General features: G+C 44.3%; 1 protein-coding gene across 2 annotated transcripts in view; it reads left to right on the forward strand.

Moving 5' to 3' along the window:
• Window positions 1–3189: 3189 nt before the first annotated feature.
• Window positions 3190–24488, forward strand: part of TPPP (tubulin polymerization promoting protein) — a 42051-nt gene continuing 20752 nt past the window's right edge. Inside the window, exons 1-2 of one of the 2 annotated variants that reach the window (XM_033170310.1) lie at window positions 3190–3260; window positions 17888–18204. In XM_033170310.1, coding sequence (XP_033026201.1) covers window positions 17894–18204 — 311 coding nt within the window. In that variant the 5' untranslated portion in view covers window positions 3190–3260; window positions 17888–17893. Of the gene's footprint in view, window positions 3278–17887; window positions 18205–24488 lie in introns of both variants that reach the window. The other variant, XM_033170309.1, reaches the window with a different exon arrangement.

Consider the following 24488-nt stretch of genomic DNA (forward strand, 5'->3'; position numbering starts at 1 on the left):
CACCACCCTTCTGAGTAATACCCCTTCTCACTCTCTCTATATAAGGGTCTGGTGACTTCTATTTCAGTGTATCTGAAGAAGTGTGCATGCACATGAAAGCTCATACCAAGAACAAACTGAGTTGGTCTCTAAAGTGCTACTGGAAGGATCTTTTTTATTTTTTATTTGTTTTGTTTTGTCTATTTTCTCCCATCAACTTGTTCTAATCAGATAGTTGAGGGGCAGAGTCCTTTGCCCCATTGTCAAGAACAGGAAGACTTTGCAGAGGGTAACTATGCAACTCAGTCATAACTTTTGATAACAGCAGCCTAGCAACTGGGATTTATAAACAGCAGCTGGAAAACACATTTCTTTCACTATTTTGCTGAATTATTTGTTTTTAAGGCAGGGAACCTGGCACTCATTTTACATGTTTGTTTTTAAAAACATGAATGTCTTTCTCAAAAGCTGATAATACAAATATTCAAATGTGGACGGGGAACTTAATCTTGGAGGTTTGCCCTGTGCAGATGTTGAGGGAAAACACAGAGCTTTATCTTCTCGGGATGAGGAATGATCTCAACGGTAGCTGTGTTTAACAAAGAGATCTATAATGACCAGTAAACATAATCCAAACAATTGAATAACTGAACAGGGAAACTTTTCAGGGGAGGGAAAGACTTAGGCTTTCAAATCCGTTTATTTTCCCCTCCCTTCTTTGGAATCTAGTGGTTTGGCCAAAGACAAAACTTAATTTTGCAATTAGCAAAAGCAAGCAGGAAAAAAACCCTAAATAATAATTAGTGTGCAAACATTTGTATTCCCACCATGATGTTTATTATTGCCAGTTCCCAGACTGAAAGATGGAAATCTGGCAGGCTGGGTTGCCACACCGCCCACCAAGTGTTGCCTGCCTCAAGTTTTGAATTTTTAAACCAGAAGATTATGCAGCTGAAGTCTACAGAAAACTAGAGAAGTCTGCTAGTGTTCCTGAGCAAAGTGACTATCCATAGAAAAGGAACATAAGCCCTTTTGCTAAAGAAGTGTTAGAGCTGGTGTAGCATACTGGCTAGCTAGGAGGCCAAAGATGCAATAACCCCACTTATCCAGGAGTAATTCTCACTGAATTCAATATGGTTTACTTCTGAGTATAAATGGTTAAGATTGGGCTATACATACATGAGTCAGAAAGTCCTTCATTCAAATATCTCTTTGGCCACACACTCACTCCGTTGCCTTAGTCCAGAGATTTTTAATTTTTTGAGTCCATGGCTTCCTTGACCAACCACATTCTTTCTGCAGCATCCCTGTGGGGCTGCTGTGTCCTGTGGTCACTGAACCGAAGCTTAAAGATGGCAATTATTTTTTTATCACTTGTCTCCCCCTTGTTGCTGAGGATTATACTGTATTGTAAACTGCCCCATGATCTTTGGATGAAGGGCAATATATAAATTAAATAAGTAAGTAAATAAAATAAGATTGCTCTTCAGTTCCATGTACTGCTTTATACATATGCAAAACTGCATCTGTCTTGATGTCTTCACAAAAGCTAGTGCCAACAACTGGGCAAAAAGCATTCTGCTTAGGATAACTCCCATGAATTTTTATGTATTTCAGAAGTCTTGGTAAGTAAGTAGTAAGCAGAGCATGCATTATGGATGAACTTCATTAATGTTTTCTAATCCCAATGGACTACAGTGGATTGCGCCGTTAACAGATGAGTCTCAGCAGGTATGGGTGGGAAACTGATCAGATTTTGGTTTGTTTTAGTGTGTTTTAGTGTTCTCATTTTGTATTTTTATGTTGTGATCTTTGGGTGAAGGATGGTGTAACAAACAAGGAAACATATAGGTAAAGGCAATGCTGTTTTTATCCCAAGCAGGGAAATTGGCATTACTTCAGGGAAAACTGAATACTGGCTTATAGAAAGTAGGCATCGTGGCCTTACCAGTGCAATGAATGAAATTACCGGTATGTTTTAAATTTTGCCCTGTTTCCAGGAGGAAAACAATAACTTAGTTGGTCCCACCCCCACCACAGATCACTGGATACCCTTGTTTAAAAGGTAGAAGTGATTCTGGCAAGGATTCACAGAAGGACAGTTTTTTTTTGTTTTTTTTGTAGAGAGATCCCAACTGGTGGCTACTTACCTATTTCCTGCCTCCTTTCCCACGTCTGTTGATGGCAGATTAAAAACCATGTTCAATTGATTTTACAAAGTCAATAAAAGGATACCATATTGCATAGAACCTGTAGACCCCCCCCCCTCGGGATGTTCGCTTTGTTTGTCTGGACAAATTAAGTGTTTTACAATGTTGCATTCCTGCAACCTGAGAGATTTCCATTTCGTTTGCTACCACTAACTTAGCTGTATCTGTTTACAGGTAGGCAGCCTTGTTGGTCTGCCATAGTCAAAACAAAATCAAAAAATCATTCCAGTAGCACCTTAGAGACACGAAAGCTCATACCAAGAACAAACTTAGTTGGTCTCTAAGGTGCTACTGGAAGGAATTTTTTTATTTTTTATTTTGTTTTAGCTGCAAGTGTAAGAGAAGATCTTTCTTGATTGAATCTCGACTCTGCGGAGTAAAGATAAGAGGGGCGATTTTGGATCTGGGGGGCTGTCTTGTCATCAGGTTGGTTTTTGCGGGGTGGAAGTTCCCTCCAAAAGGGATAAATTCGGGGGCACCGCCACCACGCAGCAAGTCAAGACCCAGGTAAAGGCTATTCACTTGTGCGGCATGTACCGGTATGTACCTATATGTATGTGTATGTAGTATACCGCCCTATACTCGTAGATCTCAGGGCGGATCACGACACCCCCCAAACATTCTTCGGCATGATTGCTGGAAAGACTAGAGACGCTCCATGACGCAGCTACCTGCTGCCCGTGTGGAGGCTGCGCTCGGCGCGAGGAGGCGGGACCCGCTCCCGGCCCCGGCAGAGCTCACCTGCCCGCCCCGTCCGGCCCTCGGGGAGCCGCGGGAGGGCGCGCCGAGGGCCACGGAAGGCGCCTGACTGGGGCGGAGTCTCCGCGTCCGGCCGGGCGCCTCCGGGGGTGGGGTGGGCAGCGCGCGCTGGGCGGGCCCCTCGACGGCCCTTCGCCAATGCCAGGCGCGGAGGGAGGAGCCGCCCGCCTCAGCGCCGCGCTAGTCGCGCCTCGCTCAGCCACCGCCGCCGCCGCCGCTGCTGCTGCGGACGCTTCTGCCGCGGGCTCCGCGCACCCGAGTCCGGGGCTGAGAGTTGGCAGCGCGGACGGGGAGGAGCGGAGCGGAGCGGAGCCCGCCCGAGCGGGGAGGTAAGCGAGGCGGAGGAGCGGGGGGCTTAGAGGGACTGCGCGCCCCCAGGCAGCGCCGCGGGCGGGCGGACGAGCGAGCGAGTGAGTTCCGGGTCCCCTGTGGCCTTTTTTGGGCTGCTGCTGCTGCAGCCAGCCAGCCTGCTGCCCCACAGAGCTCCGCGCCCGGCAGCTGAAGGCGGCAGAGTCTGACCGACGGTCGGGCTGCCGGCGAGGGAGCGGGAGAGAGGCGCCGGCATTCCCAGCGCGCGCGCGTCTTGCGCTTGCTCCTGCTGCCTCTGGGCGCCCGCGCTGGGGCTGCCGCGCCGAGAAAGGCGCTGCTGGCTTGTCGCCTCTCGGGCTGCAAAACGAAAGCGAAGAGGCATGCACGGGGGCGGGCGGAGAGGGAGACGGCGGTTTCCCCCTGCTGAAGTTGGCCAGCGAAGCCGCGGCGTCTAAACATTGCCGGGCTTCGCTGTTGGCCGCCCTCCTCCGAGAGAGATCCCAGCTGCCTGCTTGCTGCTGTATTTGTAGCCCTCACACAGCCCCGGGCGAAAGGCTCTCAAAGCTCGTTGAGCGGTCGAAAGAAACAGGCGCATGCATGCATGCAAGGAGCACCCCAGAGAGGTGGCATTCTTTGCAATTGCAGGAGCTTTCTTGCAGTTAAAGGGACGGCTCCCTTTGGACCTCTTGCTCTGAGATGTGCACCCTTCTGCTCCAATAGATCTTGCTTTTAAAAAAACTGACTCCCTTTCTAGATCCTTTCTGCCCCTCAACCCCAGAGAAATCTGAAAGATTTTGCTGGCGAATAAAGAGCATATTCCTGCAAAAAGAAGCTGCACACATACACGAGTGGGGTATCTTCCATTTAGATGGTAGCACTTGTAGGGTGTGTGTGTGGATGTGATGAGAGAGGGAATCTTTAGGTTCTTCCTAGTTGTGGCTTCTAGATTTTTCTGGTGTTTTTCTAGGTGCTTCAGTGTTACGTAATAAATCTAGAGTGTGTGTCAGACTCGCTGAGGACCCCCTTCTCTTTCCCCTTACATTGCAGTGTTTATCTTTCATTTTCTGGGGAAGAAGGTTCCTGGGAAGCTACTGGGCTTCTCCAGCGGTTGTAAAGCAATAGCTTTTGGGGGGGGGGCGGCAACAGCAACAACTGAGGATCCTTATGCATCTGTTTCACAAGGTGGAATCTATGAGGGAGCGGCTGGATCCTTCAGTGGGATTCCTTCTCCTCCCCCTCCCCCTTCACTGTGGAGAATAAATTATGCACCTTCCCTGGAGGTAGCAGGTGCAATGGAAATGATTGACACTGGATCCTTTGGTTCCACTTTCTGATTTCATTCCAGCCAGAGGGAGAGCAATATTTACTCATTTCCTCAGCGTGTTGCTGTCTGTGCACACACCTGATCTGGGCTGCAATCCTCAGACCTGGCCATTTTCAGAGCAAGCCCCTTGCTTCAGTCAGGAACACTGAGAGGCAGAGAGAGGGAGGTGGAGGGCTGGGACAGGGGCTCAGGTGGTCTTGTGTCCTCTGCAGCAGGGGGGGGGGAGGCAAGATCTGTCGGCAAACAGTCCCCTCAGGGATGACCCGAGGCCCCTTCCCTGAATTTTCCGCTTTCATTCTTTTACAGCCTTTTGATTTACACAAGTCAATAGAAAGGAAAGGCAGGCAGGCAGGATTCTACCTTGTTATACAGTAAAACCCCCCCTCATCTGCCTTCTAGTATGCTGACCAGTGAGGACAAAAGCACTGGGGAGATTGGACTAAATGCTTAGGTGTTTGCTACTTGTATCTTAGTTATATCTTATAATTGTGGAATAACTGAACTATATCTTAGTAAATAACTGTAAAGGGTAAATATATCTTGTGTTTTGCTGTGTCGTGCCCTACCTAGGTGTTCAGAACCACATCACAGTAAGTGTGTGGGGGGGGGGGCTGTGCGTGTCTGTGTCTTCATTGAGCAGCCATGTTGGGTCTGACCCTCTGACTTGGAGGATCTTTGTACAAGTAAAATACATGATGGCTTGTTGTGGTTATCTGGGTGCTAAAGAGAGCCACTCTGCACAAGCTCAGAATCTTTTTTATTATTTCAGGACAGTTACAGCACTGGAAAACCTCTGGAGATTAGATTATTTTTATTCTGCCTGTTACAGTTTTGGCCTGGTTCTTGCTAAGGTGGCGAAACCTGTGCCCGAAGGTTACCATTTTATAGTGTAGGTGGAGACTCGCCAGAAGGAATGCATTATCTGCACATAGAAAAGTGGTGTATCAAGGAGAAGACTAGCCTAGAGCCCTTCTCGCATTGACATGCTGGTTTTTCCATGTGCTATTAACCACCTGCTTGGTTTGCTCATAGGGAAAGAAGAGCAATTTATTAGAACTTTGTAAAATTGCAAACTTTGCCATTGATGAATCTATTGCTAGGGAGATCTAAGTAACCAAAATTAAATTCTTATACCATTTCCATATGATCTTAATTCAGATTAGTTTTTGTCTACATGGTCAAAGTGGTTCCCCAACTCTTTCAAATGACACTCAAGTGTGGTAGCTCTAAGTTCTATTGTCTATTGTGTCTGGAGACAATAGTTCTTTCAGAGAGCTGAAGAGTGATCTAAGATAGGCATCATTGCCAATGTTGTACATGCTCATCCCACTGTAATGTCTCTTCACAGGTTTGTAACTTTTTCGGGTGATTCAGAAACCTGCAAACTCTTTTTAACCAGAGACAACACTGGGTGCTTCCATGCTTAGTGAGACCATATGAATTTTTGGACTCACACCCGCTTTGCCCTGCCCAGTCCTGCGCTGTACCAAGGTTTGACTTGGCTCGTCATCCAGCTAGGATTCGTGGTTAAGCTCTCTCCTCACTAATCGCAAGGAAGAACAGACGTTCACGATACTGGGCAAAAAGGACTGGGCAGGAGCAAAGTGCCTGCAGGCTCCCCTCCAGGAGTCCTCATGCTCCTGTAATCTTGCTAGGCTGCAGATTGTGCAAAACAGGCCACAGAGTAGCTATAAGGAAAAGAGGAGAGATGCCCACTTTGGCTGCTTTGAGCGTTATGGTGGTTACCTGGAACATTATTCTTTGCTTGCTGTGACTATGCAAACTACCCAGTCCCATTTTGCTTTGAATCGCTCAAAATGAGTTTTTGCGGGAGCCGAACAAGCACTACCTGAAACCAAACAAAGAATGTTAGCTCTGTCCCTGAAGATCTTTTGTGCTTGTGTTATCTCAGCCTCGGAAAGGCACCCAGTGAGAGTGGATGGTTATGTAGGAGGGGAGAAGTGATGCAGCATGTGAGCATGAGACATGTGCAAACAAAATTGTTTAGAGAAAGCTGTCATGACGAGTTCTCCTGAGAGCAGGGAGTACCTGCCCATCAGCTGATATCAAAATAATGCCTGATGACTTTCATGTCCTGCATGTGTCTTGCGTAGTGCTCTACGAGACCCTCTGAAGAAGCCCCTTTCAAAGTGCGGCAGAAGATAGAACTCTGAAAGGGGCTTCCCAAATCCCACCCCTTAATTGTAATCTCTTCCTAAATTCCTTTCCATCTTGGCCAGCACTTTGAAAGGGACTTAAGCAAGACCTGATCTGACAATCAGCTGATCCTAGAGAATCAACTCTCCATTTATCCCCCTTGTTTTGTGTCTGTGTGTGCATTTTTTTTTAAACATTGGTTATCTTGGTGCTGAGATTTACTAGCATAGGTAGATGACTGATTATGTAATTAGGATTGGTGTCTTGAATTGCAAAACACTGCTTGCATATTCTGCATCCTACTGCAGCTCAGTGCACCATTTGATTCCTGTTTTCTGTAAAGCCCTGAAGCACTTAACACTATCCTATATTAGAACTGCGGTCACATTTACCCCTGTGATATTGGTATCTATCACAGGATAGATGACCCATCTGTACAGTACTGTTGCTTGTCCTCAGGCTTGCAAATAACCACTAGCCTGCTTGCCTGCTGGAGTGAAAGAATATTTTCCAGCCAACCAGGTTGGAAAGCTTTTGCAAATGAGAGGACAGTTTATTCTTCATTTATTTTGGGCTGTCAAAAAGACCCAGCATAGGTGTGCGTGAGCTGGTGTGCTAGGAAAGCTGCCTTGTGCCTTTGCTATGTTTAGCTCTACCTTGGTCTGACCATTGGAGTTGTTTTATATGTCATTATCATCCCCATTTCTGTTCCTCCAAGCAGCTGAGAATATATGGTCAGGTCAGCTGATTTATTTAGGCAGTTTGAGCTTCTTTTCTCTTGCCTCAGAATAATTCCTGTGTGTTTTGGAAAGAGGCCGGAAAAGTCCCTATATCAAGTTGCTATGATGCTCTTATTTGCAGTGCACTTTTTAATGTACTTTATATATTAATGTGCTTTATGTATTATTAGCTTGTTTGTTCTGTCTGAAAGATACATTTTATAGGCACTTACCAGCATAGATAAATACTTCATAGGTGAAGTTTATGTAGGTTTATTATTTTATTTAAAAAAATTAACCTGAAATTGGTTCCACAGATTTTGTTTGTAAATGTGTTATATACCGGTAATTTCAAATTTTAAACTATTTCCATTTCCATTTTGTTGGAGGCATATGGGTAATGTGTAGCATTTGAACAGTAAGTTACTTATTTTAATTTTCTAAGAACTTCTGTTACAAAAATGAGACAAGACGGCCAGTTTTTCAAGGAGTCCTGTAGCACTTTGAAGAGCGAACATTTTTTTTGTGGGATAAGGGTTTTTTTTTTGTTTTCTACTTGCAGGGTAGAGTCTACTTCATAGATGCAGCTTTTTCCAAGCTGAATCAATGAAGTGCCTGACTGTGGTTTATTTTTAATCAGAATTCACCACAAGACCACATTTTAGGTATGTAGGCTGCTTGGTTTAGGATAGTGACTTGTTTCATATTTCCTTCAAGTGCCTCCATGACAAACAACCTGACCCGATTATGCTAAAACAAGAAACACTACTTTGCTCTTAATGCCTAATGAAAAAAACCCAAAAAATTGACAAGATAAAAAGCTCACGTGGATTGTTCATTAATAGTTCCATAAGCTCAAAAATGTTGGGGTTTTTTAATTTAAAAAAAAAATGAACAAAGGTTCACAAGGGCAGGTTGTGGGAATGCTTGTGTGTGTAATCATGTGAATCACCTGAAAACTACATGGATTGGTAGGGTAGCAAGCTAGCTAGGCCAAAATCCTTATTCTATTTGCAGACAGGAGATGCAGAGGAGCCCTAGTGACCACAGTAAGGCTGAGGTCCAGTTCACACATTATGGTTTTTCTGGTGTACACCAAAGATGCTCAGAGTGTACACCTAAAGCCTAATGTGTGTGTGCAGACACATATGTCATACATTTGTCAGATTGCAGCCTTGAGTTGCCCCGTCAGACTTCCAGACACAGATAGCAAACAAATGCAGCATCCCCTAGGACTGTCAACACCAACTATTCAACAGGTTGGATTCTGACAACCAGTATTCCTATCCAGTGGCAACTGGTCACAGACCTCATGCAGTTGAACCCATGAAGAATTTTGGCCTCCACCAAAGAATGGCTCCCTTCACTTTTGCTTGCAACAGCCGTGCTCAGCACAGAGTGAGAGAAACGTCCCAGGCAGAGGCAGTCTCTTCTCTTAAGACTATAGGAACTTCTTTGCTGGATCACATCAAGGTCCAACTTTGAAAAGAGTTCTGCTTTCAGCAGTGCCCAAATGTCTAGATGCTCACAAGCAAGGCATGGCCTCCACTTATTGCTTGCCTTCAGTATCACCCCTGAAGATAAGTCAGGCATGTCCACTTTCAACCTGTGTCCAGCCCTGGCAGCTGCAAGAACAAACTGGGATAAAAGACTTGACAGCACTAGCTGGGTTTGGATTGCAGGGACCAGACGTGAGAGTCATCTACATCAGCCTTAGATCACCTGGAAGGGCCAAATATTCCATCAGCTGATAGGCCACCAAACCATTATAAACCTTTTCCCATCTGACATTGTCCTACAATGTAGTGGATCTGCAAAACTGACTTCTCCCTTGGAAAGCTGGTCCTTCACTCCAGGTTCACCCCAAGGCACCCTTCATGCAATCTGGTCAAGCTTCACCAAAACTTAAATTTGGGTTATCAGCAGGACTTTTTTCAGCCAGAACTCACTGGAACTCAGTTTGGCACCTATCTGAGAACAAGAGAGGCAGTCATGGTGAGTTCTGGCACCTCTTTTTCTAGAAAAATAGCACTAGATATCAGAATTTTGTGGTTTCTAGCCCCCTACCCCAGCTCCACAATTGGAAAAAGGCTTGCAAACAGGCACTTGCCTGGTCACCTGTGGTGAGTAAGGACCAGTGGTGAGTACATGATCAGGCAGGGAAGTGCTGCAAATATTGGTGGCTCTTCTTCAGGCTGATTAAGGTAATCACACCAGCTTTGTGTTCATTTCCACCTCAGTGTTGAAATGGGATAGAGCACAACTGTTTAATTAACTTGTAACAATATTCCATAGAACTGAATTTAACAAGGCGGGGACGGAGTGGGGGATTAAATGGTCAGATTACAGAAATTTAATAGAGCCAGGAAAGTGAAATTGACACCCTGAAATCTCTCTCTGATGTCTTCAAGCAGTCACCACCTCTTCAATTTGCCTCTGACTGACACACACACACACAACGCAGCAGCTGTGCAGCACCCTAGAGCTGTACAGGGCAGCTGTTCAGAGCTCACTAAAAGAAACAGTGATCCTTTTCTTTATCAGTGGTAATGTTTACTACGAGACCCAGGGATGCGTTTAAAGTCATCCATGTAAATGCTGATCCTTTGTGACACCATTTGGCTGCAGCAGGGGATGATGGCATGGCTGCTCTTCGCTAGTCCAGTGCACACACAGCATCTAGTTTCATGCAGGATTTCCAAGCAAATCCTGAAAGCCTTCTGCACTAGCGTTTTAGGTGGTTCCTTTCTAATTTGCCCTCTAATAAAAACCAAAAACAGATTATGTCCAGTTTCGGCAAATGTGGAATGCCTTTATCTGGAAGCTGTGTTCATACAGCATGAGTGGCCCATGGCACTCAGGTCAGCCTTCCCTCTTGGAGCTGTGCTCCATTCGTCTGCTGCCATTCCTCCAAGGAGCATTCACATTTCCCCCCTTTCATTCTCACAACAACCCTGTGGTGTGGGTTAGGCTGAGACAAAGTGACATGGTTAAGCAAAGATATTAATCCTGCAGCAGCAGGGCTTCCTCTTCACTGGCCTGCAGTAGCTCTCAAGATCTTTCGTTGAGACCAGTCAGATTGTTTCTTATAGAGCAAATCTCAGGTTCTTTGCCTTTGTCACGTTTTGTTTGGTGCTATTTGCTAAACTGCACAGGCAAAAAGACTATTAAGACCGATCTCAGATGGACCGCAGTTTTATTTGCACAGATCAACTGATCCTTTTCCCTTGCATGAAGCACCTCTGTTAACACCACCGGTATTTTGGGATGTTTAGCCAGCTACAGCAATGGGAACGTGCAGTCACACTCACAAAGTACCGCAAGCTTCAGTCTTGTCTCTGATGTTTAGCATCTCTTTGAAGCTTCTGGGTGGTGGCGGCGGCGGGGCAGAATGGGGGGGGGGAATCCGGTGTTACCAATATGCGAATGACCCCAGCTTTATGCCAGCATTTCATCAGAATTAGGAGATGCTGTTGAAGTGCTGGACCAGCGTCTGGTCTTAGTTACGGGCTGGATGAGGGCCAGTAAACTGAAAGTGAATCCCAGGAAGTCTTGAGGTTCTGTGGATCAGTGGTTTACAGGTTTAGGAATTAGGGAGTTGGCCAGTTCTGGATGGAATAGTGCTTTACCTGAAGGACCAAGTTTGCAGCTTGAGAGGGCACCTTGATTCCACATTATTGCTGGAGGAATGCCCCTGCCCATGTCCAGCTGGTCTGTCCAGCTATAGTCATTCCTGGACTAGAACATCCTGACCTCAGGTACCCATGTACTAATATCCTCCAAATTTGGTCACTGCAATGTGCTTTAGGTGGACTGCCCTTTTTGGCTGCTTGACAATGTGAGACAGGGCATTGTTAGGTGTGGCCCCCTGATTATGAAACCGTGACCTCATTTAGCACAAGATGAAAACCATTTTGTTTACCCAGGCCTTTGAAATGTAATCAGCCTCGTTGCTGACAGTGTTACTAGGAACATCCTGTAGAGTCGGACCATTGCTCTATTTAGCTCAGTTTTGTCCACACTGAGTGGCAGCGGCTGTCCAGAATTTCTGACTGGGTTTTTCCCCTGTGCTGCCCAGAAATGTCTAGGATGGAACTGGGACTTTCTGTGTGTAAAGGTGATGCTCTACCGTTGAGCTACGCCACTTCCCATCGTGCATGTTGTTTTTGTGTTAATGCTAGTTTGTATTGTGCTGTGTTACTTTGTGCTACCACTGGGAGAAAGGGTGAGGAAATAAGTACATCTCTTGCAAAGCAGATATAGTTTCATAGCCGTTTTTTTGCAGTGTAGGGGAAAGCATGTTATGTATCATTTACTTATTTTTGATTACTCTCTGCAAATGTCTTCTAGAGAGCTTAGGGCAGCTGCATAGCTGGACCCACTTTACACTCCCCAGAGTGGTAACAGAGACAAGTCACTTTGGAAAGAGGTTCTGTATGGAACTACAAAACCCCCTGTGTAAGCTAATATGTTGTATTGCCCCGTCCCCCGGTCCCCAGCCATTATGTGCCCTCAGAAAAACCAATAAATTCTCTTTAGGATTTCCTTTCCTAAAGGGAGCCTTGGATAACCTGTGTTCTAAGAACTGCAGCAGCTGACAGTAAAATCAACTCTGTGTGTAGCATAGAAACATGTCTCTTAATTCAGCCCTGAGCAGAACTGAGAACCGAGAAACAGGCTGCATTAACGCTGATTCTTACTGATGCTTATAAAAATTTGGGCCAGAGATGCATTCATAGCGATGGCCTTCGGCTAATCATCCTCTGAATTAAGAGAAAACAACTATTCTCCTGCTGCGTCTGCCCAGCCCATCCAGTTTTTCTGAGTATGTTTTGTCAAAAGAGGGAATGAAAATACCAATATACTGTATAGGAAGTACTCTTATCAGGAAGTTTCTCAGTGCGAGCCCTTTATGAAATGAAAAGGAGCTGCTGCACAAGGACACACAAACTGTTGCTGATTGAATTTGATGCCCACACCTGCAGTGGGTGGGAATGTCTGTTCCCATTTAGTACTGCAGGAACACATACAGTAGTAGTGTGACCCTCCAGTTTTTAAGCATATGGGGGGAAACTATCCATTCATTTCTTTCCTCCCCACACCCTGTATTCTCAGCAGCCAAAGCAATGGTGGGAGTTTTCACTGGAATACATGCTCCGGGCTTCCTGTGTGTTCGACCGCAAACTTGAGGGGGGAATTGCCAAAATTGAGCAAACTGCTCATTTTTCAGAATTCCTCATCTCTCCTGCCTTTGCATAGTGCAGCACTGGTACAATTAAGGGCGTAGCTCTTATTCTGGTAGATGTCCGATATGGAACTTTCCTTTATTGTGGATTTCCTGGTAGGTTCTTGGCTACTGCAGACTGACATTGAGGATGACAATTCAGAAACTTCAGCCAGCCCCAAATGCAGGAGTGTGGCTTTGTCAGAAACTATGTATGAGGAGCACAGAATAGGATTATAGGTTTTGGTGCTAAATTATAGCATCCGAGGCACAGTTGACCTTTTTCCAGAAACAAACTTTGTTTGGAGGTGACTCCCCTTCTAGCGAATTCTTCCCCCAGAGTAGATTTCCTGATTGATTCAATTAGTGCTTTAAGAGAGACATTAAATGCATTTCTTTTCTACCAGGCCTTTTAATATTTAAACTGAATATTAACTGAATTTTAAACATGGGATTTGTAACGAATATTGGTATGTGGAGTGTTCCTATTCAAGGTTTCCTGACAGTGAGTCAGCCCTGTTCTTTTCAGGATACCCTGTTTTCTGTGTTTTGTTGCCAAAACATGCCCAGACCTCGTTGGATTGCTTGGGGTCTTTATTTTGCTTTTGCCCCCTTAGGTCACCCAGAAAACTTTTGTATTTCTTAAAACCTTGGAGTTTCCCTCAGCCGCCTGGTCTCTTTCTTAGCTACATAAGGATCCACATAAATCTGATATCAGGAATCACAAGGCAGAGAAACAAGTCGGAGAACACTTCCATCTCCCAGGACATTCCATACAAGATCTCAAAGTAGCTGTCTTAATACAGTACAAAGGAATTTCAGAAATAGACTGGAAAGAGAAGTGGCTGAATTGCAACTACCGTGTTTCTCCTAAAATAAGACACCGTCTTATATTTTTTTCCCCTCAACAAAACACAGTATGGCTTATTTTCAGGGGATGTCTTATTTTAACCGCATCGCATCAGTATGCTGCATAGCCACGCCTCTCCAGGCTGTTTTAATGGGAGGTGCCGCATCACTATGGCTTATTTTTGGGGTATGGCTTATTTTCGGGAAACGGCTTATATTTCACAAATGCATAGAAATTCTGCTATGGCTTATTTTATGGCCATGTCTTATTTTAGGAGAAACACGGTAATCACCAAACTTAAAACCATGGAGAGACCTGGTCTGAACAAAGACATTGGATTCTTGTCTCATTATACATGACAAAGCTATCTTTAGCCATCTAACCCCTTGCTTTTTCCTTTAAGACTAATTGCAGTCGTTATCAGTCATCAACAGTTTTTCCACACCCATCAGCCAATCTCCCATTCCCACCACCCTTCTGAGCAATACCCCTCCTCACTCTCTCACTATATATAAGGGTCTGGTGACTTCTGTTTCTGTGTATCTGAAGAAGTGTGCATGCACACGAAAGCTCATACCAAGAACAAACTTAGTTGGTCTCTAAGGTGCTACTGGAAGGATTTTTTTATTATTTTATTATTTATATTGTTTTGACTCAGAGAAGGTGTTTGCTATTAGCATATACAGGATCCTGTCTCCCGCTTTTATGATATATAGTGTCCTTCCAGCTGTTCACTGCTTCTTGGCAGTTTTATTTATATTTTATTGTGCTTCTTTTTATCTAGTGTTGTGAGGCACTTTGAGGACCTTGGCTGACAGAAGGTGGAAATTAAAACCTTTATATATGAACCTTTTCACTTGCAAAGGTTTTGTAGTTCTTGTCGGTTGGGTAATACTGGGGAGAAAATTGTATGGCCCTAAATTTCTGCACTCTCAGCCTGCTGCATGCATTGTGCTTGATGAACCCTGGCTGGAACAAGTATCTGTTGTACAGTGAATAGAATAAATAAATTGTACAATCCCTGTCCTTACCCGGCCGTTACCCACTTCCACCCTTATCTGTCCTGACATGATCTCTGTAGTTGAACTGTTGATGGACTGGTTGTCCTCTGTGCCCGTCTATGCTGAAAACAAGACTTCCATTGTAATCCTGACTATGCTATGTCTGCTCTGTCTAAAATGGAAGTCTCTCACTTGACAGGTGTCATCAGACGTGCCATCTGAATGTCTTCTACTTGGGCAGAATGCTTTGGGAGGTTTCAGTTGAGAGAGGGCACCAGGAAACCCATACTGTTGAGCATTAGGATTACTTATGTTGCTGGCTGTGATAGCAAAGATGATGGCAACACAATTTAAAAGCAAGTGTCATGGGAAGATAATGCTGCACACTTCTTTTCATGCCTTCCGGGCTTTAAGCACACCAAGGACCAGAATGATCCCTGGGCCAGATTCCAGCCTCAGACCCTGAGCTGCTGGACAGGAGGGACATTGGGCAGACAGAATCTTCCATGGGTGATAATTTCTAGGATGGAAAGCTCATGGCAGAAATAGCAGCTATGTTTAAAATTGGGGGTCGTCTTATACACGGATACAATCTCCCCCCATTTTCTTAATTTGGGGTCCCCCAAAACAGGGCGCGCCTTATACACGGGGGCGTCTTATACATGGGAAAATATGGTTGATTAGGTACAGGGACTAGAAAAATACACCAAGCCTATAAACATACTGTAATTTTAAAAGCCCAAATAGTTAAAATAGCCGCGAGGAATATTTGCAAGTGGGGGCACGTACATTTTTCTTGCTTGGCAGATATAAAGGAGGGAAGAATAGCTGAGAACGGCCACTTTCAAAGTGGCTAGAGATTTGGGGAGGGGTTTCCAAAGCAGGTGGGGATGTTGTATGGCTCACCTCGTAAAACTGACCCCTGCTTAGCAGGGAAGATTGCATGACGGTGGTTTACCTGAAGATCATAATTGTTCTAATGTTGGGAGACACTCACAGAGTAACCCTTACTCAGATGTAAGTCCTGTTGAGTTTTACATGGATGTGTACCCAGGATAGTAGCAGCTACAAGTTTTTGAAAATTGCTGGGGGTTTTGGTGGGCCACTTAAATTTTTTGTCGTTCCACAGATCAAAGTACATGCTGTGCGTAAACACACTTTCCCACCCCCCACTCCTTCAGCGCTGGCATTGTCAAAACTAGTGATGTTTTATGAAAGTGGGGGCTGGTGAATGCTTAGGGAGAAATTGGCAGGCTGTTCCATTGCCACGTTATGAACATGACAGGCCATTTCCAGGACCCTGACCTGCATTTTCAGAAAAAACAAATGAAGTGAGGGCAAAGTGCACATATTCTTGACTGTTCTGCAGCCTTCTTAGGTTCCTGAATGGAATTTGTAGAATAGAGCTTGCTTGAGAACTTCTGCTTATGTGAATGTACTGCTTGTAGCATAACTAGTTTGAGACGGTGGTCAGATTGCTGAATCTCACCTTCATCTCCCTTATGGTTTCTTGGGCAGTGAAGCATTTTTAATGGGTTAGTGATGCCTGTGGATTTATTTGCCAGGCTATCTTTAAAAAGAATAACATGCTGATGGTAATCTTACTGTTGCTCAGATACTGGTATGAATAATTTGATCCAAAAAAAATATCATTTTTTAATACATTTATTGTAAACAGATTTTGTGGTTTGGACAGCTGGCATGACTGGCTCCCCAGAGTCATTCATTGCCACTGTCACCTGGATGGGTGCCTCTCACTGCCCCCTCCTCCTCCTCCTCCTCCTCCTCTTCCTCCTCCTCCTCCTGCTTTTGCTGTTCCCTGCTTGTCTGGGAAAGGCTGCTGTGTCATCCATGGCTTCCCCCCTTGCATTTGGAGAGTACAGGATGAGACCCCATGGAGCAAACTGGGAGACGGAACAGGGCTTGCCCTTCCCTTATGTTCATCTGCCTTTGCACTGGCACCTATCCTGCACTCCTCCCCCCCCCCCAATATGCTGCTGCTTACACTGCCTCGCCTGGTGCAGGCGTCTACTTAAGACTGTTTGCTTGGGCTTACAGAAGTAGAATAACAATTCCCTTGAAAGGAACTATTGTTTGAATTTCTTTAAAATATGAATCGTTCCCCCCAAACAACAAATGATGTTCAAAATTCACCCTGAATGCCTTCTTAGGCTTGACACTCACACAAACAGACTTTGCTCGATCTCTTCTTACTTGAGCTCTCAACGCTTCCTGGTTGGCCCTTGAATAAACGACGGAAACTGAAAAGCAGATAAGAGATATGAAAGTTCTTCTGGCCAAATAAAGTAGGAATGGAGATTTTAGCCAGGGTGTGCATGCCTTTTTATTTTTCAGATTACATTAAGTACATTTGAGAAAACAACCATTGCAACAATATGCAACTTGACCTGGTATTTTTACAGATTTGTGTCATGCTGGATAATAAAAGTTTCATTTTATTATTCTAAAAGGTCACACTTATATTTTTCCATGGGTAGTGCGTGGTTTCCTGCCACAGTCCAAATAATTACCGTATTCAATAAGTATTTGCCGTGTGCTGTAGAAAGAAAATGGATTAGGCTTGCCTCTAGCTGCTCTAACTTGACATGCCAGTTTCTCAGCCAATGCTATGGATCACACTCCAGCCTACCAAGAGCCCATGCTGAGACCAGTGGAAGCGGCTCTAGGGGAGTGTGACCGGTGCAGTTGTACTGGGCATGGTGCTTCTGAAGCGCCGGAGGAGACTCCACCACTATTGCTCCAATGGGAGGCAGGACAGGGGCGCCGGATTTTGGTGCTGCACAGGGTGCCTCTGAAATTTGAGACGCCAAGGTCCGCCACTGAGACCGGTCCCAGTTTTCCAGCATCTGTCTATCTCCGTTTGTGCTGCTCTTAATAAGAAAGGCTAAGAGAGCATTGTGGGGGTGGCGGCGGCTCTGCAAGTAGAGGACTAGCAGAGTAGGGAGCAGCCTAGTTTAGGACATTTTACACTTGATACGCTGGTTTTCTTCTGGCTGAGAGTTTTTACACAGGGAAGTATTCAATAATGTCATTCTTTACTGGCATCCTGAAACGGTGCAGTCCACTGTACTATCTCTGACTGCAGCATGTGTAGACAGGGCCTCATTCACTCATGCCAACAAGCCATCCCTCACCTGACGTTGAACATCTGTTTTGGAATTCATACTTTTCAGTTGTGAGAGCAGTTTAAGAGAAACGGAACAAAAAATGCATATTGGTGTATTTTCTGAAAAGGACGAAAGCAGGGCAATTCTGTTTAGACGTGGTCTGGTTTTTGTTTTAATGCAAGCAGTGGCCTACAAAGAATGAACTTCCTCTTCTCCATCTTCTCTTTAGCACAATGGCTGACAACACAAGTAAACTCACCAAGCATGTGAACAAAACACCTCCAAGGTCTCCTGCAGATTCCGCAAAAGAAAAAGCAGCCAAAAGGTTATCCTGCGACTCAAACAGCTCCCACGACGGGGCCAGTGGGCCAGAGTTGAGCGCTCTTGAAGAGGCTTTCAGAAAATTTGCTATCCACGGGGATACGAGAGCCACAGGGAAAGAGATGCATGGGAAAAACTGGTCCAAGTTGTGTAAGGATTGCCACGTGATCGATAGCAAGAACGTGACTCTCACCGATGTTGACATCGTCTTCAGCAAGATCAAGTAATTTCTCCCTCTGCTTCTTCAACCTTATCTTAATCTCCCCCCCCCCCTGATATTTGTATTGCTGAGTCTGTTTGTGAGTAATAATAGGTGGCATATGTTGGTTACATATACCCCAATTACATCATAAACATTGTTCTTAAGTTCTGTAAAACGGGGGGGAACACCATGCTATCCTTTAGATTATTGTTGGACTTCAGCTTTCTCCAGCCCCAGCTAGCATGGGCAGTGATCACAGGTGATAGAATTTATAGTCCAGCAGAATCTGGAGAGCACCAGGTTTGTTCTGCCATGCTTTACAAGTTTAGATTGCACACCTGAGTTTATTTTTCCATACACATTCACAGGTTACACATTCCAGGCTAAAATACATTGAGTGATAGCCAACAGTCATACTCAAGAGTTGACACATTGAAATTCATGGCCTTAAGAAAATTAAGTATGTTTTAATTGACAAAATGTATGTACTGTTCAATTAATAACATCAAAGCATAGAAACATATTAAATTGTTGATTAAAATACCAATGAAATCAAGCATTAACACAAGGTTGGCATAACATTTATTAAAGTATAGTTTTAAAACAAATGCACAGAGTCAAAATTATATGTCTGGATAGACTTATCTTTAAAAATGCTTTTAAGAGGTGCCAAAAATAATGTTCCAAAGTGTAGGTGCTGCTACACTAAAGAATCAGTTCCTTGCAAGTGAGGAACAAACATTATGTGGCAGTTGTAAAAATGTCGGTTCTGCAGACAGAAGCAGTTGAGTGGGTGCATACAGGGTGTAAGGCACTCCTTCACGTCAACTTAAAGGCTTTATATACTAATAGTAATATCTTGAATTTGACTTAGAACTTTTTAAAAATATTTATTTCAACGGGACGAAATATGACTAACCTTGTATATTGGCCACTATCAGCTTCACTTCTGAAAATCTCTCTAATGCTGTTTTTATTCTGGGACAATTACTGTGCACTGGATATTTGTGTGATAAAAGCTGTTTTGCAGATTAGATGTATGGCGCCGGGTATGTACACTTCTGAAATGTTTTGGAGCCTAGCTTTTGCCGAGTATTGTTACCTTTCTTCAAAAGGAGAGATAGCGAATGCCTGGCTACCTGGTGCCATGCAGAAGGAAGGGCACGGGGAGGCCAACAGCCGCCCATCCCTTCTTCTGAATGTGCTACTTGAACATAAGGCCTGGTTGCAGTCTGAAGGTGCTTGATGGAGCAGTCTTGCGGAAGCTAAGCAGGCCTGACTTTGGACAGGGCCTCAATGGGAATAATTTGGGGGACTGTAGCTTAGCAGCAGAGCAGCTGCTGGGCAGGCAGTTGGTATTGGGTTCAATCCCTGGCATCATCCCAATTAGAAGATTCCAGGTGGAAGGTGATGTGAAAGAACCTCTGAGGAGCTGCTGCTGGCAGCCAGAGTAGAGACAGTGCTGAGCGAGATGGACCAGTGGCAGGGCTTTTTTTCCTAGCTGGAGCTCAGTTCTGGCACCTCTCAGGTGGGCGCCATTGCCATTCTAAGAGAACAAGGGAGGTATTCGTAGCAAGGTCCAGCACTTGACCAGGTGTAAAGCAACTTCCTATAAAGGAGAATGAGATAACAAGATGGACTGTGCTGCACATGGCTCCTCTGTGCTGGGAATGAGTCCCATTCTGCCATGATAATAAGAAATTGGGGGGCAGTAGGTTCTTCGGCTTCTGGTTAGGAAATAGTTCCTTGGATTGAAACTTGGCAGCGTAGGAGAGGCGGGTTGAGAATGGTCCTCCATTCCAAACTTGGGTAGAAAGGCTAGGAAATGACTTATTCTAAATGAGCTGAATGTTTGATGAGTGATTCTGGCATTTTGACGGGCGATGTCCGTTTCTGCCCATAGAGTTTGCTGAGGTGGACTTAGGAGAAAATGTCTCTGTTTTTACTGGGTCTTTTGGGGAAATGTTTTGTAAGGTCAAAGGGGAACATTTGGTATGTGCTGTTACCTAGTAGCAGTATAGCATATTTGTAGTTTTTATTTAAAAGGTACTTACCTGGCAAATGTTACTCTATGCAGGCAATAAGAAAATTCTCACACATGCTCAATATGAACCAGTGTGGTCTCACAACAATGTATACAGTCATACCTTGGGTTGCGTTCACCGGAACCGGTTATTTCCGGGTTTGGCGCTTCACACGTGCGCAGAAGCACTAAATCGCACTTCGCGCATGCACATAAGCGACGAATCACAACCTGTGCGTGTGGACACGTGGCGCTGCAGGTTACGGATGCTGCGGGTTGTGCACGCGCCTCCCACATGGATCATGTTCACAACCACTGTACTTCTGAAAATGGAAAGCTGATTCAGATTCCCTCCCAGAGCTAATGTCTGTACAGTGGTACCTCGGGTTAAGAACTTAATTTGTTCTGGAGGTCCGTTCTTAACCTGGAACTGTTCTTAACCTGAAGCATCACTTTAGCTAATGGGGCCTCCTGCTGCCACCACGCCGCCACGGTGCAATTTCTGTTCTCATCCTGAAGCAAAGTTCTTAACCTGAAGCGTTATTTCTGGGTTAGTGGAGTATGTAACCTGAAGCATATGTAACCTGAAGCGTATGTAACCTGAGGTACCACTGTATTTCACTCAAGGAAAGCTGAATTAGGGAACTCTTTGCTGCAAGGAAAACACTGTTTCACTTCTCACACCTTGTCATGGAATTTGTTCCAGGCTCTGTACACCATTACGTTTCCCCCCCCTTAGCCTGTTGAAGATGATAATATGATGGAGATCAGGATTCCAATGAGAGGTTTATTAAGATAAATGCTTGCTGCTTACCGGTATATAAATTATATGCAGTTGTTTGGAATCACACACACACACACACACACACACACAGGCTTACCTAATTACTTAAAAGGCAGGTGTTTTTACTAACTGCTAGTGACACAAACCAACACTGCAGTATTATGCAGAACTACTCTGCCTGGACTCCAGTCCTTCCATAGTTTGGCTTGTAGTTAACGTAAGTTTGCAAATAGTTACAGTGCATTTCAGTCCAAAGCTTGAATCCTATCTGTGCCATAAGCTCAAAAACTATTTAAAAGGAAGACACTCTTTTTCTCTCTCGCACTTTTATATTTTGCCGATTCTGCACTATGGAAGAGTATTGACCTACTGGACAGGATTTTTGTTTCACAATTACAAAACTAATCAAATCCCTGTGTGGGAGAGGTACAGGAGAAGTAAAGAGGAGTGTTTCACCTGCAGCCGTCTTGTACTAAAGCAGGGGGCTGGGCTGGAATCACTAGGTGACCATCAAGATCTTTCCCACCTTACCATTCTATGTGGATGGTAGTTATTACCAGTTAGGTGCCTGCAGCATGGAAGAGTGGCTCCAGTCGCATAGGCTCCGTGTGTTAGTGCAACGAAGAGGCAAATCTGGGACTTCAGTTCAGTCTGCCACTATCAGCCATCCAGCTCCAAGGTGGTACAGAAGCTGGAACTAAACACAGGCCAGGACACCATACCGTATCTCCTGAACAATGCATTTTCCTGTAATTTCCCACCATTTTGAAACAGAAACAAAGAATATATATTAACTAGGTGTTGAAACGATGAATTCTCGTGAGTCTGCTTCCTCTCCTGTTGTAGTTGCTCTTTATATCGTGAGAGAATCGCATGCTTAAATGCCCCTCCCATGAAAAAAAGCACTGCACATCGAAAGCTAGCCTGCCAAGAGGGGGTGGGTAGGTTCTGGCCTATAGTCTCTATCCTGACATGCTAGTTTTCTATCTGCAGAGCCCCTTTATATATGAAGAAACATTCAGATATACCTACAGTGTAACAGCTGGTGCCTATGATTCTCCGAAAAAGGTTATTTTTTGTTTGACTCTCCTGCCCTTCCTCTTGTCACCCAGTGTGTAGTAAATAGTTGGATTATGTTGCCATCCTCCGTTTAACAGATGTCAGCAGCCTGGATTAAGCAGTCTCAAAAAAGTGTTAAAATAGCCGCCTGCAGCGATCAACAGATTGAGGTCACATATTTTAATATTACACCATTAGTTCCCCATTAACCGACTTCGCCCATCCATTGTAAGATAACACAGTACGTTCCCATCATTTCCCCTCTCTTAAAGCAACACAGTCAATAAAACCTCAACTTGGGTTTTCTGGTTTTACTCTGTAGAAGGAGAAATAGGCAGAATCTGACTGGTTTTTTTTAATAAAAAAAAAGGTTGTCAAGGTCTAGCAAGGAGAAGAGGTTAACAAGGTGATACACAGCAGATTACAGGTGATTTGTGATGTTGTGTGTTGCTGAATGAGAACACCTGTGCAGGAGAAGAGAGGGCCACCCAAAGGTATTCTAACCCTATATGCCCAATGCAATCCTGTTACTCGGAAACAAGTGTGTGGGTAGTATCAATAAATAGTTGCGTCAGGGTGGAGCTAGGAGTTTCCTGTTACTGTTCTTGTTTGACAATAAAGTTCTTGTTTAGCTTCCTCAATGGGGTGTCCTTTAAATCTTCCATGACAGTAAATCCTCCTTGTCCCCTGGTAAGTCTGCTTCTCATGGAAGACTTAGTTGTTATTTTGATTGTGCAAACAATGAATTCGGTACTAGACAGAGAACTAGGCATCCTGAGAAACTCAGCTTTCCTTAAAAAGAATATACTGGTAAGTTTCTAGTCCCTAAGGTTGCAATGAACATTTGACCAATATTTGCTGCTCTCAGAAGCAAAGAGGTGACTGCACATCTGGAGGGCGCTGGCTTCAGGGTTTTGCATGGTTCTTTCCATCCCATAACTAGCAAAATGTGATATAAATATTGCAAAACAAAATATGTACAGACACAGATGTGTGGAAAACTTCATGCAGGTTGCTGGATTGTATCTAACCAAGCTTTACTCAGAGTAAACCTATTGAAATTAATGGAGGTGAATTAATCATGGCTATTCATTTCAGTGGGTTTACTCTTAAGTAAGACTTGCATGGGATACAATCCTCAGCTTTCCTTGGCTCAGCTGTACACTCCTGATAATACATTGGAACTGACCATGTGTGTGTTTTATATCCTGATAGGGGAGGGAGGAGCCAAAATCTTCTAAGAATAGATATGAGGAACCTATGACATATTGCTTTGGGCATATAAATTTTCCTTTTTATCGGGGTCAGCAACTGTTTGCGGGAATTTGATACTGCAGATATGCCATAAGTCATGTTGCCTGGCTGGTTGTAGTAATCAAATAGCCTGCTGTATAAATACTTTTTTATTTTATTTTCAAAGCTATGGTGGTGGATGCCACTGAAAATATGGCCATAAAGTTGCTCATTTGATGCCATTACTTGACAGAAAAAATCCAAATATTGCTGCACATACTGGCATGTTGCTATGGCCACAGGAGGCCTGAATGACATCATGTCCTGGATCTCTTGTGAGCATTTATTTAGATAGATGTCTCCATAGAAACATTTGTTTGTATATGTGTTTTTCTCTGATGTTACCAAGTGTTACATTTTAAATGTGGGTTTCTGTACCAGATTGCTAGCAACATTAATGTTAACATAAAGAGACACTATAAATACACTTAGGTCTCTTCACACCCCAAATTAGATAATTGGAAACCCATCAAAAGAATAAATACTGGGGGGGGGGGGGCGGGTTGGGGGGGAAAGAGAAGTAGTTGGTTTTCCATGGAGTGCTCCTATGTGTCTTGACTTCTGAAAATTTCCACCCATGTTGTCAACAACACAAGTTCCACTTGCCCGCTGTTGTAGCCTGGTTCCCACTGTACAGGTTACACGGGTCTCTTGAAAAGCTTCTCACCTGAGGCAAGCATGTCTGCATCATGCAAGCAGCTACAGCAAATCAAGTAAGCCAGATGCAGTAGGTGGATTTTAGGCAAGGAACCCTCTTCTGCCCTCCTTGTATGCTGTTGCTCAAGACTTCAAAGGGGTGAGCATTTCACAATTGCCATTCCTTTAAAACAAGTCCTTTATGAAATTGGTTGGAGGAAAGCTGTGCTGGTTGAATACGTCCTTACGATCTCCGGAGACTCTCTGAATGCTTTGTCTAATAGGGTGAGCTGTTCTTGTGGCTAAATGACACATACTGTCAGCTCTTGAAAAGATGTGCTAACCATGTTTTTGGTGATCAGTCATCTGGCTTTCAAATCAATTGATCATTAAACAGATAATCAAAATCTTAGTAGAAATGCATTTTTTTAAGGAAGCATGAGAAATACTTTGGATGAAGTTGCACAATACCTTTTTAATGTGTTGGGGGCTATAGGTTTGTTTTTTCCT

The sequence above is a fragment of the Lacerta agilis genome, chromosome 14 (genome assembly GCF_009819535.1).
Source record: "Lacerta agilis isolate rLacAgi1 chromosome 14, rLacAgi1.pri, whole genome shotgun sequence".
Classification (NCBI taxonomy): Eukaryota; Metazoa; Chordata; class Lepidosauria; order Squamata; family Lacertidae; genus Lacerta; species Lacerta agilis.